The 17,746-nt window shown below is 34.3% G+C and overlaps 2 protein-coding genes across 5 annotated transcripts; one reads left to right on the top strand and one right to left on the bottom strand.

The window, feature by feature from the left end:
- The first annotated feature begins 2,876 nt into the window (after nt 1-2,876).
- On the top strand, nt 2,877-6,638 carry LOC114267502 (COBRA-like protein 7). The gene is made up of 2 exons (XM_028208539.2): nt 2,877-3,573; nt 4,961-6,638. The coding sequence occupies exons 1-2, from the start codon at nt 3,030-3,032 to the stop codon at nt 6,376-6,378; spliced, it is 1,962 nt and encodes a 653-aa protein (XP_028064340.2). The 5' UTR covers nt 2,877-3,029; the 3' UTR covers nt 6,379-6,638.
- A 1,972-nt stretch (nt 6,639-8,610) lies between these two features.
- On the bottom strand, nt 8,611-13,462 carry LOC114267500 (two-component response regulator ARR2). 4 transcript variants are annotated; one of them, XM_028208537.2, is made up of 6 exons: nt 13,094-13,462; nt 12,191-12,343; nt 11,697-12,080; nt 10,667-10,743; nt 9,383-10,522; nt 8,611-9,067 (listed from the first exon to the last, which is right to left on the bottom strand). In XM_028208537.2, exons 1-6 carry the CDS (start codon nt 13,269-13,271, stop codon nt 8,993-8,995), a joined length of 2,007 nt encoding a protein of 668 aa, XP_028064338.2. In that variant the 5' UTR covers nt 13,272-13,462; the 3' UTR covers nt 8,611-8,992. The 4 variants fall into 4 exon arrangements, with proteins under 4 accessions (XP_028064338.2, XP_028064335.2, XP_028064336.2 ...); XM_028208534.2 differs by having other exon boundaries at nt 9,383-10,591; nt 13,094-13,443; XM_028208535.2 differs by having other exon boundaries at nt 8,611-9,064; nt 9,383-10,591; nt 13,094-13,443.
- Nucleotides 13,463-17,746: the final 4,284 nt, after the last annotated feature.

Below are 17,746 nucleotides of genomic sequence, written 5' to 3'. Positions count from 1 at the left end.
ACCTTAAGGCCTGACTGCAAAAGGGTCCGTTTGAATGGTTGGTTTTTTGATTTTTTATCTATTTTAATTTGAGGTTAAAAAGCTTCGTTTGAAAAAGGGTTTTTTTTAATTTTTTAACTTTTTTGTAAGAGAAATAATGTAATAATTATGAATTAGATGTGATATTTTATTGTATTAAATTAAAATATTATATTTTGTCTTATATAGCTATTTTTGCCTCAACCCATCTTCCCAAACAAGCCCAAAGTGTTATTTGGCAATGATTTTTTGATTTAAAAAAAATATAATAGATAAAATAAATTAAATAAGTTAATAAGATAAAATATTACATTCAAATCATAATTACTGTACCTTTTCTCTTATAAAAATTAAAAAAAAAATCTAAAAGAATTAAACCAAACAAATTTTTAATCGCAAACTAAAATAATTAAAAAATCAAAAAAGTAACTAAAAATCAATTACCAACGGCAACTACAATCATTTGGCCAAACCCAATGTATGAGTGTGATTAACGTTAACAACACGAAAACTGTTTTGAAACATGAGACCATCTCCAAAGATTCATTAAATTTAAGAAAAATGATTTTTCCCCCGAATTTTGCCTCCCCGAGTCCCCCAACGACGTCGTTTTGGGCTGTTTCTTTTTTTTTTTTTCTTTATACAGGTCTGAGACAGAAGGAGAAAGAGAGAAAGGAAAAGAGGGAGAGAAGAAAGAATAGAGAAAAAGAGTGGAGAAGAGAAAGAGGAGGGGAAGCGGGAATGAAGAGAAAAGAGGGCCTCTCTGCTTCCGCCGTCGTCGATCGTCGCAGCTCGTCGGCCGATCGTCTCCGCCCCGCCTCTGCCTCCGCCTCTGCCCCCTGCCGAGCTCGATTGATGTTGGCCCCTCCAGTCCTTCTTCTTTTTCTTCCTTCTCTTCTTCTTTTTAAATTCGGGTGATTCGAGGAGGGCTCTTTTCGAGCTACATATCACTTCTGTAAATTTAATTTAAATTTAATAAAAAAAATTACTTTTAACTATTTTAATGGTTCACCAAATGATTCATTAAATTTAAAATTTCTCAACTCTTTCACCAAAGTAAGGATAATGTATCTTTTATCAAATCACTATACATAACCGTTTGATTTTTACCACCAATGTCCTCTGGATATCCCTAAATGACCACCTCAAAGTAAAATTTTGTAAAAAAATTAGAGATTTGTTTATTAAAAGCCCCTCTCGTTGGGTTTTTTTTGTGTGAAGACCACGTAATAAAATACTGATTTCAAAAGTCCTTCAAATAAAAAAAACACGATGAAAAGACTAAAATATCCTTGCATATAAATGGGTAAATATCAAACAATGGAACCGTTTGTCTCCCTCACTCTGTTTCATCGCTTGAACTCGTTGCTCGGAAAATAACTATCAGAAGTACTCAATAACAGAGTAAAATTTTACTGTTATTGTATCAAAAAAAAAAGAGAACACATAACAGTAAAATAAAATTTTACTCTCATTTTATCAAACAAAAACAGAGCACATACTAGAGTGAAATTTTACTCTCATTCTGTCAAACAAAAATAGAGCACATACTAGAGTAAAATTTTACTCTCATTCTATCAAAAAAAAACATAGGACATACTGGAGAAAAAAATAGAGAAATAGAGATAGAGAGAGCACATATATTACCTTAGATCTGGTTCAAACAAGAGTAAATTTTTACTGTTTGAAAAACAGAGTATAATGAGGAAACAAAGAGAAAATGATTGAGAGAATTTAGATTTGAGATAATAGATCTCAAATCTGAGGTCGTCAATCTCAGATCTGAGGTCTTGGACGTTAAAGATGACGATGGTTATTGTCTATGATATAGTGGCATCGAATGTTGCTAGCGGTTGAGATGGTGGTGGTGAAACGATGGTGGTGGTGGTCGTAATGAACAGCGCTGGCGGTTGAGACGGTGTTGGTGGAGATGGTGGAGGTACTGGAAATGATGGTAGTCTTGGTAGCGGAGATGATGATGGTAGTGGTGGTGTAAACGGCGGTGGTAGTGGAGAGAGCTCTTAGAAAAAGATAGACAAAGAAAAAGCTAAGTGAGAAATGACAAACAGGGAATAAATTTTTGTCACATCAAATATAAATCTGAAATTTTTGTCCTTCTAAGATTTCTTTATTTTGGAAGAGTTTATGAGCAAAAAAATTATAACTTGTCCTTTTCAAGAAAAATAGGTTCTATAAAGAAGTTATGGCCAAAAATCTCAAAAAATTACCTTAACCGATCTATTGACCGGACATGTGCTTGATCCTCTACCCAATCTATTGGTGATTTGATAAAGTGTTAAAAACTTTTGTTAAAATACTACTTGATATTAAGGTCAAGTTTGGCATCTACTAAATAATACAAAAAGTCAAAAAGTCACTATCCTATTTAAGTCACTATCCTATTTAAGTCACATCATCTCATTTAAATCACATCACCTCTCTAACACATCACATCAAACCCAACCCAAGCTCAACCCATATAAGCCAATAAGTCAAAAAGTGTACTTTTTTAGAACATTCCAAACCAATCCTAAGGTCAAGTTTGGCATGTGTTCAAAAAGTCAAAAAGTTAAAAAGTTATCACTTTTTACCAAAAGTCAAAAAGTACAGCCGCACAACTTTTAATTTTAATTTTTCCCTACACACTAATTTATACAATTTTTTAATACATATTTTTTCATAAAAAGTCAAAAAATTAACCCAAATAACCATATTTTTTTTCTCAATTTTTTAATTTAAAAAGTCAAAAAATACACTTATTTAGGACATTCTAAACAATCCCTAAATAATTTTTTCCTTTTCAATTTTTTATTCAAATTTAATAAATTAAAAAAAGAAAAAGAAAAAAAGAATGAATTGTTAGAGATGGCCTGACAGCTTCCAACATGTATATTTTTCCTCTCCGCGTTTCTCCTCTCCTTCTCTCTCTAGATTGCATATGTGTCTATCTATATCCCTCTCTCTCTAAATTCAAACTTTGAAAATCAATCAGAGAGAGAGAGAGAGAGAACATGGCCCCAACAACTCTCCAAATCTTCTCCCTCCTCCTCTCCCTAATCTCCGCCGCCACCACCGCCACCGCCCAATCCCAAGTCGCCGCACAATCTCCCTCCTCCGCCGCCTGCAATGGCATCTTCCTCTCCTACTCCTACACCTCCGGAGCTCAGCTCCCCCCCACTCTTACCTCCGATCCCACCCACCAACCATACAAATTCCAATCCACTCTCACCATTCTCAACAACGGTCTCGACGATCTCAAATCGTGGCAAGTCTTTGTTGGCTTTCAACACAACGAGTTCTTAGTCTCTGCTTCCAATGCTGTGCTCGCCGACGGGACTACCCTCCCCGCCGGAGTTGGAAACGGCACCGTTTTTGCTGGCTACCCTACTACAGATCTCAAGACCGCCGTTGAGACCGCCGGAGATATGACTCAGATGTCGGCGCAGATCGATTTGGTGGGTACCCAGTTTGGTGTTGGGTTGAATAGTACTCCTATGCCTGCTAATATTTCGCTTGTCAATGATGGCTTTGTTTGCCCTACACACATTTTGCAAGGTATGAATTTCGCTCCCGGTTTTGTTAATTTCTCATGTATGTGTGTGTGTGTGTGTGTTTTTGCTGGGTTTATTGATGGATTTGATATTTATGCTGTTGTGGTTCATTTCATAAACTTTGTCCCTGTTTGGTTACTGAGAATTTGTGGGAAAATAATGAAATTTTGGAATCCTTACCTGAGATGACAGTTTGGAGAAATTATTTCATGGGGTTTTCTGGTCTTGTTAATTCCACATTTTTATGTTATGTTGCTAATGGGTTTAATGATGGGTTTGATTTGATCTTTATAATATTGTGGATCATTTCATAAAGGTTGTCCCTGTTTGGTTAATGAAAATTTGTGGGAAAAGAAATGACATTTTGGAATGGTAACGTAAGTTGACTTTTTGGATAAATTATTTTGATGGTTTTTTTGGTATTTTATCTTATTTGATTGGTTTGATTTGATCTTTATCTTGTTGTGGTTCATTTCTTAAACTTTACCTCTATTGGGTTACTGAGAATTGTGGGAAATGAAGTGAAAATTTGGAATTGTTAGATTAGATGGCATTTTGGAGAAATTATTTTGGTGGGTTTTTGTTGTTTTATCTTATTTGATGGGTTTGATTTGATCTATATCTTCTTGTGGTTCATTTCTTAAACTTTATATTTATTTGGTTACTGAGAATTTGTGGGAAAGGAATGAAATTTTCGAATTGTTATGTAAGATGACAGTTTGAAGAAATTATTTTGATGAGTTTTTGTTATTTTATTAGGAGAAACTATGTTTATTTGTAGTTTTTTATTTTTTTATTTTTAGTTGTGTTATAGATCTGATCTTTTTGTGATGTTTATTTTAATGGTAGTCCAATTCTAGACAGTTCTCTGACAGGGATGGGAATGCTAAATTAAATTTTCTTGTGTATTGGTTGGACATATGATTATGGCTTTGAATCAAGTGCTAACTATGATATTCTAAGTTACAAACCCAAGCATTTCTCTCAAAAGATAAATGAATATGAAGATGATGAAATTAGATTCAAAAGATTTACAACATTACATGCACCAAAATATATTAATACACTCAATATGGATAAAATGTTACCTCTGATTCTTGGAGGTAATTAGGGTTTGCCTTACTTTTGTTAGGCTTGTCATTCAAATTTTTGATAGAATAGAACTATTAAATAACCTAGACTAGTTTGGACTCTCTAAATTAAATATTAAAATTTGGAGACTGAAAAATGGTAAAAAGTGAATTCTTGTGACACTTTGCTCATATATATCATAGGCATGTATGTTGATTCAAGTGAATATAGTGGTGTTTCTTTGCAAGTTAGGCTTATAATGTTGATTTATGTGTGGTCTAACTTGTGTTCTTTACATTTATTACTTGTGGTTTTTATAGGGACGAGTGATATGCAAGTGTGCTGTACCAAAGACCCTAATTTTAAAGCTAACATCACCTCAGCTGGAGATTTTCTTCCCCGCCAAAACGGTGATCTTACAATAATGTACGATGTGCTCAGAACATATGACTCAAATTACTGGGCTCAGGTCACAATCTCGAACCATAATCCCCTTGGCCGCCTTGATAATTGGAAATTAAGTTGGGACTGGATGAGAGGCGAGTTTATATATACCATGAAAGGGGCTTATCCGTATCTTGTTGATTCAACAGAGTGTGTATTTGGTCCGCAAGGCCAATTCTACAAGGAGGTTGACTTTTCCAATGTATTGAATTGTGAGAGAAGGCCAACTTTGATTGACCTTCCTTTGGACAAGACCAATGACACAACCCTGGGAATGATACCTTTTTGTTGCCGAAATGGTACGATCTTGCCACCGTCAATGGACCCAAGTAAATCGACTTCTGTTTTTCAGATCAATGTTTTCAAAATGAAGCCAGATCTCAACCGTTCACAGCTCTCCCCACCACAGAACTGGCAGATCAATGGCACGCTCAATCCTGATTATCAATGTGGACCTCCAGTTCGGGTGAGTCCTAGCCAATTCCCAAACCCTAGTGGATTACCATCGGATACAGCCGCATTTGCCAGCTGGCAGGTGGTGTGCAACATCACGCAGCAGAAGGGAGCTAGCCCAAGTTGTTGCGTCTCATTTTCCGCTTATTACAATGAATCCATCATTCCTTGCAATACCTGTGCTTGTGGGTGCCCTAGTACCTCGAGCAGTACTTGTAGCACAACCACCCCTGCTCTTCTCCTTCCATCTCAGGCTCTTCTTGTTCCTTTCGAGAATCGAACCGATCTGACTGTTGCTTGGGCTGATCTTAACCACCTACCAAAGCCAAATCCCTTACCCTGTGGAGACAACTGCGGTGTCAGCATCAATTGGCATTTGTACACAGACTACAGTAGTGGATGGACCGCTCGAATCACGATCTTCAATTGGGACGATACTAACTTTGTCGATTGGTTCACTGCGGTGGAATTGGATAAAGCGGCTCCCGGTTTTGATCAAGTGTATTCGTTTAATGGAAGTTTGCTGAGCGGTGTCAACAACACGATATTCATGCAGGGGAAGGAGGGCTTGAACTATCTTGTGGCTGAATCAGATGCAGCTGACCCACAGAAGAATCCTAGGATTCCCGGGAAACAACAATCGGTTATCTCATTTAAGACAAAAAATACTCCTGGAATCAACGTGGCTGGTGGGGACGGGTTCCCTACTAAAGTATATTTCAATGGGGAAGAATGCTCGCTTCCTACAATACTTCCGACAAGCAATGCTTATAGCAAGGGCTCAACAATAAGCGTTTCGATACTCTTAGCACTCATAGTATTCATGTTAATGCAACACTAGCAATGGGATGAGGAATGATTGTTTGGTTTCGGTCACTGGCACTTATTTTTCATTCTTTCAGCAACTTGGATGACCCTCCATTGGGAGTTTGGCACTCGATTTGGTTAGTTGATTGTTGTTGCTCTGTAGATTATGTCGGATATCAAAATTACAGATTTATAGGATAGAGTTTCATTGTGTACACAGTTGTTGCACAATGATTATATGTTTATTCTTTATAATATGTTTAATTTTTCTTCCTAGAGTGGAAGATGTGACAATTGATAGTGTTTCAGTTTTGTGTTAATCAGTGTGACTTGTGATTAAACTTTGATTGCAGATTTTTTTTCCAAAATTTTACTTTGGGTGATTCAATTTACACGCTAGTATTAATACTTTCAGTACACACTATTAATACATTAAATTTATATTTTAATAATATTTTTCAATAAAATGACCATTAAGGACAATATGAGGTGTATTTTATCCATTCAAAAAATTTATATTTAAAAATATAAAATATAATTCACACACCATTGTTTTTATAGGGTCAAGGGTTTTAATATATAAACATTGTATTTCTTCATCATATTCGCCATTAATATTTACTTATGATATCATCCATTATCAATTAGCTCACTACATTCTCTTTTTCATTATATTTATTTTTCAAACTCAAAAAATTATTACATTTGAAGATTTAGGGTTTAAAAATATTGAAATCAATTACTTTTGAAGATTTATACATCATGAATGACACTGAGATGGTTGGTTCCGATACAAATATTGAAACGTTGATTTGAATATTGAAAAAGTTAGTTTATGACTTAGTTTTTTGATTTTTTATTTATCCCATTCGTATATTGAGAATACAAGTTTGTTCATCGTGTTCATATAACCAAAGTTAAACTTTTACACAATGTTCGATTATTTATATTTGAAAGATTGACCAAATAGTAAATGTTCATGTATAAAAAATTAAATATTTTAAGTTAGTTCGGTTAAAATAAATTAAACTTTTATTCATTATTCAAATATAAATTTTTGAGTACATTAAGTTTATTTAACTCTGTATTTATGAACATGACTAATTTGATGAATCTGAAATGACGACGAGAGATGAGAGTTCAAAATTGACAATGAAGATCAATACCAATGAAGATGGGGGCTGGAATGAAACACTCCGAAGATCATCTGAAACGGCGAGACGACGAGATTAGACGTGGCGAAAGTTTAATACCAACAATGGAGATCAACACTGACAAAAATTGAGGCCGAATGAAACCTTCGCTGACGATGGTGATCAAAACCGACGAAAATAGTCTCTGTTGATCTCTATTATGAAGATTGTGGGGGGTTTTGTTGTGGGTAGTGGTGAAGATAAATAATTTTTTGTGTGTAACGATGTGTATTCAAATAATTAGTAATGTATTAATATTGGATTAATAATGAAAAGTTAAAGTGTAAATTAAGATATTTTTAAATCCTAAACTTTATTTCATGTGTATACTAAATAATGGTATATACTGAATATTATTAGTCTGTAAATAGAATCCCCTTTTCACTTTTTGTTGTGGAGCCATGAAAGTAACGTGTTTAGCAATGAGCTCTGTTTGTAAATTGTAATCTATCAGACCCATTATTAGTTGGAAATCTTCTTCACCTATGATGGTGAAACTCATTACTATGGAAATTAACTCCAGTTTAAATTAGCATATACTGTGTGAATTATGAGCAGAGTTGTAAAATAAATCAAATTATTCGAGCTTGGCCCGTGCTCAAATTGTTAAAAATTCGTTTGAGATTGCTTTGTTACATAAATAATTTAAACTTGCACCAAGTTTAAACACATCACATGGTTCTAAGACTTCATTTGAAAAATTGGATTGACTTTTTGATTATTTTAATTCAGGTTAAAAAGTTTGTTTTAGTTGATTTTTTAAATTTTTATAAAAGAAAAAGTAAAATAATTATAATTTAAATACAACATTTTATTTTATTGACTTTTTAATTTATTTTGTCTTTTTGTGACTAATTTAGCCAAAAAAAACCAACCCAACCCAATTGCCAACCGACACCTTAGTACTGCTAAATTTCAATTCTACATAGGCAGTTCTCCAGGTTCCACACATTTAACATATATCCCTCACACATTTGAATTTTATGGCGCTTTTTATTGGCAGATAAGAGGGTGAGATAGTACTTTTAATTTATTCCACAATAAAATATTTCCTAAATCCAAACACACCAAAGGAAAACAAAAAGTGACTTTCATGATTTTGAGATGAAACCAATGGTGATCATCAGCAGAGTTTATGGAAACACAAAGAATACAATCTTTTTAAAATTACGGAGAAGTAAATAAACATGAAAAGAAAAAAGTACCAAGACTTGTATCTTGAGCAATCAAATGACTTGTTTACCCTAACCCTAAACTCCAAAATTGATCAAGCATGGCGAATTGTTCACAACCAAACGATGCAGCAAAGCAAAATCAAGATCCCATGTATTGAAGTAATTAGGAAACTGAATTTTCACCATTTGGTTGAAGGAAGGAATGGGTTAAGTTCAGTGGTAACAGTAACTATGTACACCAGAAACTGCGAGTATAGGGAGAGCTGGAGCTGAGGCGTGTCTATACAGGAAGATTATCCAAGGAATACCCATCAAAGCCAAACTCATTTGAAGCCGGTCCAATGCCTTCTTGCTGCTAGATGACGGGAGAAATTTGAGTTTAGTAAATCAACGCACTCATTTATCTTTCAAAACTGAAATTTTCAATGGCTAAAAAATTGTCAATTTTTGTCCGTTTGGCAATAGCTGATCTTGAAGCCAAAAGGGAGAAAAAAAGCAACTTTTTCACTCAGCTTTCCCACTAACAAAAAAAAAACCACCTTTTTAGCATTTTCCAAGCACATCAGATTTTTTGACTACCACTAATTCTAAAAAAGTTTTAAAAAGTGTTTGCCAAACCCCTAGCTTCCAAAAGCAGATTACAAGAAGGAATGAGAGCCAGAAAACTGACCTGCTTGAGAAGTGCACTCATAAGGTCCTCCTGACTATATTGTTCAGTGGTTCCATTTCCACTGTCTTCCCCAACTGAGAAAATTCCCTTACCGATAGATGTATTTCTGTTATGTGCATTGTTTTGGCAAGAAGAAAAACTTTGGTCAACAAAAACTGACGGTGGGACATCAATGTTGCCTTGCATGTTCACATGTTGGGAGGTGTCAAAGTTCAATCCTAGACTTTGTAACTCCCAATCTTGCGATTTATGCTGATGCAAATCACTAAAAATATCATAACTAGGAGCAAATCCTCTAGATCCTTTCATTCCTGAATTACCCTCTTCTTGGAGCACCACTTTGGATGTGATCCCGGACATCCCTGAATTATTCCCAAACATCCCTGAATTATTCCCAAGCAGAAAACCATTGCGTGGCAAATCCGTGTTTCGGTCTATTGAGAAATCCACCATTGAAGAGGGTTGAGAAACTGAATTGTATACCGTCCCTCTGGCATTGTCGGCTATTCCATTTCTTGAAAAAACCCCACTAGTCATTCCAGTGGACAACGCAGGCGGAGCAATGGACACCAAAACACCACTTGTCATTCCAGTGGACAATGCAGGCGGAGCAATGGACGATGGAAGCCTCAAAAGATGATTGGCATTAGTATCGTTCAACATCTGTGGTCTCGAATGTGGTTGAGACATTTGCACGAGTAAAGAGTTACTCTGGCTTCCATGTGGGTTGGCTTGCATATTATTCATGTCCCGGAAGGACTGTACAGATTGGTGCAAGTTCGCAAGTTGCTTCGGCTCCATGGTGGTTGGGATTCCATGAAGTAAGTTAATTTGCTTATTATTATTGCTCGGTTGTGGCGTTTCAAATCTTTTTGGCATTTCAAAGCTGAAAAGGTTTCTTTGATCAATAAGGGGCACGGATATGCCAGATTTAGCAGTTGACCTACCTAGAGCCGCTGCTTGGAGCGAAGCAAGACTTTGTGCCGGGATTTGACCAGTGGCGGCCAGAGCTTGAAAATCGAGCCCGTTGAATGAAGATATCGGCCCAAAGGTCGCATCTGCAGGCCCCACAAAAGAGTTATTGAGTCCGCTCTGGTGGTGTGATACTCCACTTAGCCTTCTAAGGTAGAGCCGATATTTCTGCACCAAATTGTTGCAGTTGTGAGTGCTCCATAGAGGAAGCTGGGGGGAAAACATGCCAAGTAACAGCTACATACAAGTCGTAAGAGATGAGAGTACATAATAGACACACTTCGTTATTCGTTAGGAAAAATAGTGCCATACCTGAAGGTGGCTAGCAACATTTTCACGAGTGAGTCCAGGAACATTCATCAACTCGAGAATTTTCTTAGGAACAGCCTCTGTATATTCATTTATCAGAAATGAGAACATGAGGAAAACGAAAAAAAAGCTAATGGAAATATAAACGAATGGAAGCTCGTTGAATAAGCATAAGGTAATTGCATAATCAACTGAGCTCTACCAATAAATAAGTTGACAAGAGATCAATTTACACAAAAATATATATATATATATATATAATCAATTTACACAAAATTATATATATATATATATAAATTAAAACTAAATAAATAAAATTATGTCAATCAGGCAGCAAGCATAAACACACAATCTTAACACCAAGCATAAGACATGTAGCTCACACAACTACAAGCTAAACTGCTATTCGCTTTTTCATTTTTAGTTTTTGCACAAAATGGCTTTCCTAAGACCCACATTCTCACACTTTTCACACATGAGCTTTTACCATTGTACCAAGTAATGGCAATGGTCACTTGCAACAACTGGATAATGTTCGCAAAATTGATTAATGGTAACATCCCCACATTTCCATGTTAAAAGGGTTGAGAAAAGTTAGGGTAGAGATGCAGATTTGGGGAAAAAATAGTGCACTTATCGAGTGGATCAATGATAACACTACGACCATGGATTTAATCTGAACAATTGTAACTTCTAAAGTTATGCACCATTGCTCTAAGGTAGTGCTTGGTTCACTTGAATGAAGGTGTAATGGAATGGAATGGTCAGTCTTTGGCCTTCCCATGGAATGAGCATTCTCTTACAATGGTGAATGATGATTCTATTTGCAATGCCTTTTTCATCATTTTTTTAATGAACAAAATGTGAATGGAAATATCATTCCATTGCACCTTCAATCCAATGAACCAAACACTACCTAAGCAATCATAATGTTTTGGCCTTAAAAGAAATTTCCTAGGAACTCTATCTATTGGGTAAGGACTAAGAAGCAAAAAGAAAAGACGCAGCCAAAAAAATGGGTGAAGACTCGTACTGTCAATGCCAAGTTGATTTACAGCTGCCACAAACTGTTGATGAAGCTCAACTGACCAAACCACTCGTGGCTTCTTTGATGACGATGTGTCATCCCTCTCCTCCACTTCATCTTCCTCATCTTTCCTCCTCTTTGCGTTTCGCCAACTCCCTTCATTTGCTGACGATGAGAAATCGGCATCTTCTGACAGCTTTTGTTGCTGTTGTTCTCCTTCGTCTATGCTTCCCGATTGCTCGAAATCCTTCCACTCATTCTTCCTCTTCCGAACTACATGCTGCCAAATGTTCCTCAATGCCTCAATGCGAACCGGTTTGATCAGATAATCACATGCACCATGAGTAACACCTTTCATCACAACACTTTTGCTATCATCCGCAGACATCACTGTACGAGCAGAGCACAAAATCAGATCTCAGAAAACAAATATAATAAAATACAAACCTTCAAAAAATGAAGGTTAACACTATCTGAAATGACTGAAACAAAGTGCTTACTGATAACAGGCAGGTCCATTTCAAGCCCGACATGCTCAAGGAGTTTGAACCCGTCCATATCAGGCATGTGGACATCGCTTATAACAATATCGTACCCATTTTTGTTCTCCCGTAGTAGCGATAATGCCTTCTCTGCTCGATTACATTTGGTAACTGAAAAAAAAAAAATAATAATAATAATAAAAAAATAGAAAAAAAAAAATTTTGAATCAATTATTATATCATATGACTACAAGCCCTAAAATTCCTCATTCAAAGACATCACCCCCAAAAAAAACAGAGGAAATAATGGACTGTGAGCATGAATCAAGACTAAACTCTTAGGTTGTGTTTGGATTATGTGTTTGAGAGGGGATTTGTGGAGGGAAATGAAAAGGGAAGCGAAAGATGTGTTTGGATTAAGAGTCTGAGGAGAGAAAGGAAAAAGAAAGGCAAAAGTGAACATTGATCACTTTTTCCTCCCGTTTTCTTTTTCCTCCACCAATCCACTCACAAATCCCCTAAATCCAAACACAGCCTACGGGTCAAATGAACACAATGAACACAGCCCATGACCCCCAGATCGCAATCACACAATTTTTGTATACAGAACATGCCCTGTCACACCAAATTGCAATTTCAAACATAACCCATTTCCAAACCTGAACAATATCAAAGCTCAAAGTACTAATTATGATGTAAAACAACACCAAAATCGTAGTTTGTTTTTCTTATCTAACCACTTATTCCTAATTCCATGAACAAAATTTTGAGCATAAAACAAACATGTATCAGCATCATTAAAGACAATAATCAAGAAAATAATATGAAAATAACAGAACTTGAGAGAACCCAATTAGTCAACTCTCGTAGAATTCAATTAAAATCAAGATTGAATATGTACATATATATATACATATATACCTTCGTAGAGGCAGTTTCGAAGCATCTTCTCTAAGATCATGAGACAAGTGGAGTCATCATCGACAACAAGTACCCGGAGACCCGCCGGAAACTGGTCGGAAACAGCATCACCGGGCTTCCAAGAAACACTAGAGCTCGGCACCGACATCGATCTCGCTCCTTGACCTCCCAGATTCATTTTCTCCAACTTCAATCACAAACCCACATACAAAGTATGTAATATTTGTGAATACCCAGAAGAAATCCCAAATTTATAAGGAACCTCACTCGGGCACCGTCTCTCTCTCTCTACTTGCGTCTGTGTAGGGATTTTTTTTTTTCCGTGGGATTTTTTAAATAATTTTTTACCATGTTTGCAGATTACGTTATATATTAGTAAGATTACGGTTGCTGAATAAATTACTTTATTAGTAAGATAACGGTTAATAAATAAATTATTAATAAATAAATTACCTTATATGAAATTATTAATAATATAATGGTTAATAAATTATTAATAATATAATGATTAATAAATAAATTACCTTATATAAAATTATTAATAATATAATGGTTAATAAATTATTAATAATATAATGGTTAATAAATAAATTACCTTATATGAGATTATTAGTAATATAATGGTTAATGAATAAATTATAAATAAATATTTAATTAGAAAGTGGGTCTATCTGATGAGTGTGGAGTGGATCCAGCTCATGTATGAGCCTTAACTAACCCCACGCCAGCCAAAGCCCAAGAACATTATATTATATTATTATTAATATTATTCCAATAATTTAGGATTTACCTTAAAATCATTCAAACATTTTTGTTTACAGTATTGTTTGTTTGGACAATCAATTTGGGATTTCCATAAATAAAAAAAATCAATTTGGGATTGAATTACCAAAATAATAAGTCGTTATTTTTATAAAATTGACTTACTTTCTTTTCTTACAATTTTAAAAGAGATTAATGTAATTTATCCTTTAAAGATTCACAACGAAGAAAAATTATCTTGTATGAAAAAGAGTAAACTCAACCTTAATTGCATGGTGGTAAAAATAATTAGATATGTAATGCTCAAAAAGTCAAGAAGTAAATTGGATATTCACGTGCCAAAATTATCTCATCATTTATTTACTAAGCTTTTATTTGAATGAATTGATCATCAAGTAAATAATGGGTTTATGTATTTCTTCTTTATCATTTCATCAAATTTCCAAACTTTCTTTTTTCACAAATAATAAATCATAAGTTGAATATTTTAGAAACAAATCTGTTAGATAAACAACTTTTCTATCAAAATAATTTATACCATATTGTTTTGTTTTCACAATCAATTTGGGATTCCCATAAATAAAAAAAATCAATTTGGAATTGAATTACCAAAACAATAAGTCGTTATTTTTTTAAAATTGACATACTTTCTTTACTTCTAATTTTAAAAGAGATTAATGTAATTTATCCTTTAAAGATTCACAATGAAGAATAATTATCTTGTATGGAAAAGAGTAAACTCAACCTTAATTGCATGGTGGTAAAAATAATGTTTTAAATTAATTAGATATGTAATGCTCAAAAAGTCAAGAAATAAATTGAATATTCACTTGCCAAAATTATCTCATTCTTTATTTATTAAGCTTTTCATTGAATGAATTGATCATCAAGTAAATAATGGGTTTATGTATTTCTTCTTTATCATTTCATCAAATTTCCAAACTTTCTTTTTTCGCAACTAATAAATCATAAGTTGAATATTTTAGAAACAAATCGGTTAGATAAACAACTTTTCTATCAAAATAATTTATACCCTATTGTTTTGTTTTAACAATCAATTTGGGATTCCCATAAATAAAAAAAAATCAATTTGGGATTGAATTACCAAAATAATAAGTCGTTATTTTTTTTAAATTGACTTACTTTCTTTTCTTATAATTTTAAAAGAGATTAATGTAATTTATCCTTTAAAGATTCACAACGAAGAATAATTATCTTGTATGGAAAAGAGTAAACTCAACCTTAATTGCATGCTGGTAAAAAAAATGTTTTAAATTAATTAGATATGTAATGCTAAAAAAGTCAAGAACTAAATTGGATATTCACTTGCCAAAATTATCTAATTCTTTATTTACTAAGCTTTTAATCGAATGAATTGATCATCAAGTAAATAATGGGTTTATGTATTTCTCCTTTATCATTTCATCAAATTTCCAAACTTTCTTTTTTCACAAATAATTAATCATGAGTTGAATACTTCATAAACAAATCTGTTAGATAAACAACTTTTCTATCAAAATAATTTATACCATATTGTTTTGTTTTAACAATCAATTTGGGATCCCCATAAAGAAAAAAAATCAATTTGGGATTGAATTACCAAAATAATAAGTCGTTATTTTTTAAAAATTAACTTACTTTATGTTCTTATAATTTTAAAAGAGATTAATGTAATTTATCCTTTAAAGATTCACAATGAAGAATAATTATCTTGTATGGAAAAGAGTAAACTCAAACTTAATTGCATGGTGGTAAAAATAATGTTTTAAATTAATTAGATATGTAATGCTCAAAATGTCAAGAAGTAAATTGGATATTCACTTGCCAAAATTATCTCATTTTTATTTACTAAGCTTTTAATTGAATGAATTGATCATCAAGTAAATAATGGGTTTATGTATTTCTTCTTTATCATTTCATCAAATTTCGAAACTTTCTTTTTTCACAAATAATAAATCATAAGTTGAATATTTTAGAAACAAATCTGTTAGATGAACAACATTTCTATCAAAACAATTTATACCATATTGTTTTGTTTTAACAATCAATTTGGGATTCCCAAAAAAAAAAAAATCAATTTAGGATTGAATTACCAAAATAATAAGTCGTTATTTTTTTTAAATTGACTTACTTTCTTTTCTTATAATTTTAAAAGAGATTAATGTAATTTATCCTTTAAAGATTCACAATGAAGAATAATTATCTTTTTTTTTGATCAGCAAAGAGAAATTTCATTTAATAGCATGAAATTAAAGGTACAGGAAGATGAGATGCATCGAGAGAGATTCGGAAGTATAAAAATACCCCTACTACTGCTACTCGCATCCATACAACCAACCCCTAAGCCTCTCGATTTTTTAAATAAAAAAGTTAAGAAGAACTTAACTAGAAAATTAAAATACATGAATCCCCACATATTCAACCCACTAAAACACCCAATACAAACTAAATGAACTACCCTACACCCAAACTAAACTAAATTAACTAAACCAACCCCGGGAACAACACCAACGCCTCTGCCAAGTCCACTCCTCTGATGCTGCTGCAAGAACAAGACATGCCTCTGCAGCTTCAACCACCCTCTCCTAGCTGCTGCCCACGCCACCTCTAAGCTGCTGCAACTCCAAAGCTACTACCACTCCACCAACAAGCCATGCCTCTGCCGAGAAGACTCCAAAAACCACCGCCGGGAACAACACCCACTGCCGACAGAACTACACCCCGGCTGCACACCCACTGCCTACACAACAACACCCACTGCCGAAGACACCCACATAGCATCTCCCACCAGATCTTCTTCTTGCTCACACCCAATCCCCACGCCATAACCTGTGCTGCAGCCTACAAAAAAATAACTACACCTCCTCTGCTACATCAGGTCCTCTTCTTTCTCGCACCCAATACCCACTGCCAAGCACCAAAACCAACAGGTCTTCAATCACATGCCGCGGATCCGCACGCCCACTGAGCACCGACCACCAGCTAGGACACCTCCAAACAAAGGTAGAAACTCACCCCTCAAACTCTTGCTCGAGGAGAAGCGCTCGAGTGACAACCGGACAGAACTGGATCGCACCTCTCAAGCTCCACCTCGCCAAAGCGCTCGAGTGAAATACCTGGAAGCTCCTGCTGAAACAGCTACTGCAGCAAGGTTCAAGCAGACGAGGACAAACTGAAGACAAAGCCTGGACACACCAACCACTAACCCGTATCAATGAAGCACACCAAGGAGGGATGAAAACGGGGGACTCAAGTTTATTGAAATGAAAAAAACTGACAAGGAAAAGGAAAAGAACAAGCTAGGCCAGCCGACCGCCATCGCCAAAGGCGGCGGCCAGCCGGCCCAAAAAGAGGCCGGAGATGGAGGTTTTCAGAAAAAGATAATGTTTTAAATTAATTAGATGTGTAATGCTCAAAAAGTCAAGAAGTAAATTGGATATTCACGTGCCAAAATTATCTCATTATTTATTTACTAAGCTTTTATTTGAATGAATTGATCATCAAGTAAATAATGGGTTTAAGTATTTCATCTTTATCATTTCATCAAATTTCCAAACTTTCTTTTTTCACAAATAATAAATCATAAGTTGAATATTTTAGAAACAAATCTGTTAGATAAACAACTTTTCTATCAAAATAATTTATACTATATTGTTTTGTTTTAACAATCAATTTGGGATTCCCATAAAAAAATAAAAAATAAATAAAAAATCAATTTGGGATTGAATTACCAAAATAATAAGTCGTTATTTTTTTTAAATTGACTTACTTTCTTTTCTTATAATTTTAAAAGAGATTAATGTAATTTATCGTTTAAAGATTAATTATCTTGTAAGGAAAAGAGTAAACTCAACCTTAATTGCATGGTGGTAAAAATAATGTTTTAAATTA

This window comes from Camellia sinensis, chromosome 7, assembly GCF_055761805.1.
Source record: "Camellia sinensis isolate YWXY chromosome 7, ASM5576180v1, whole genome shotgun sequence".
Lineage (NCBI taxonomy): Eukaryota > Viridiplantae > Streptophyta > Magnoliopsida > Ericales > Theaceae > Camellia > Camellia sinensis.
This window is presented reverse-complemented; position numbering and strand designations above follow the sequence as displayed.

Coding starts and splice junctions, on each gene's coding strand:
- LOC114267502 (XM_028208539.2), top strand. CDS start 3,030: ATGGCCCCAACAACTCTCCAAATCTTCTCCCTCCTCCTCTCCCTAATC. Junction 3,574..4,960: donor CCCTACACACATTTTGCAAG/GTATGAATTTCG, acceptor TGGTTTTTATAG/GGACGAGTGATATGCAAGTG.
- LOC114267500 (XM_028208534.2), bottom strand. CDS start 13,271: ATGAATCTGGGAGGTCAAGGAGCGAGATCGATGTCGGTGCCGAGCTCT. Junction 12,344..13,093: donor TCGAAACTGCCTCTACGAAG/GTATATATGTAT, acceptor TTTTTTTTTCAG/TTACCAAATGTAATCGAGCA. Junction 10,744..11,696: donor AAATCAACTTGGCATTGACA/GTACGAGTCTTC, acceptor ATGAATATACAG/AGGCTGTTCCTAAGAAAATT.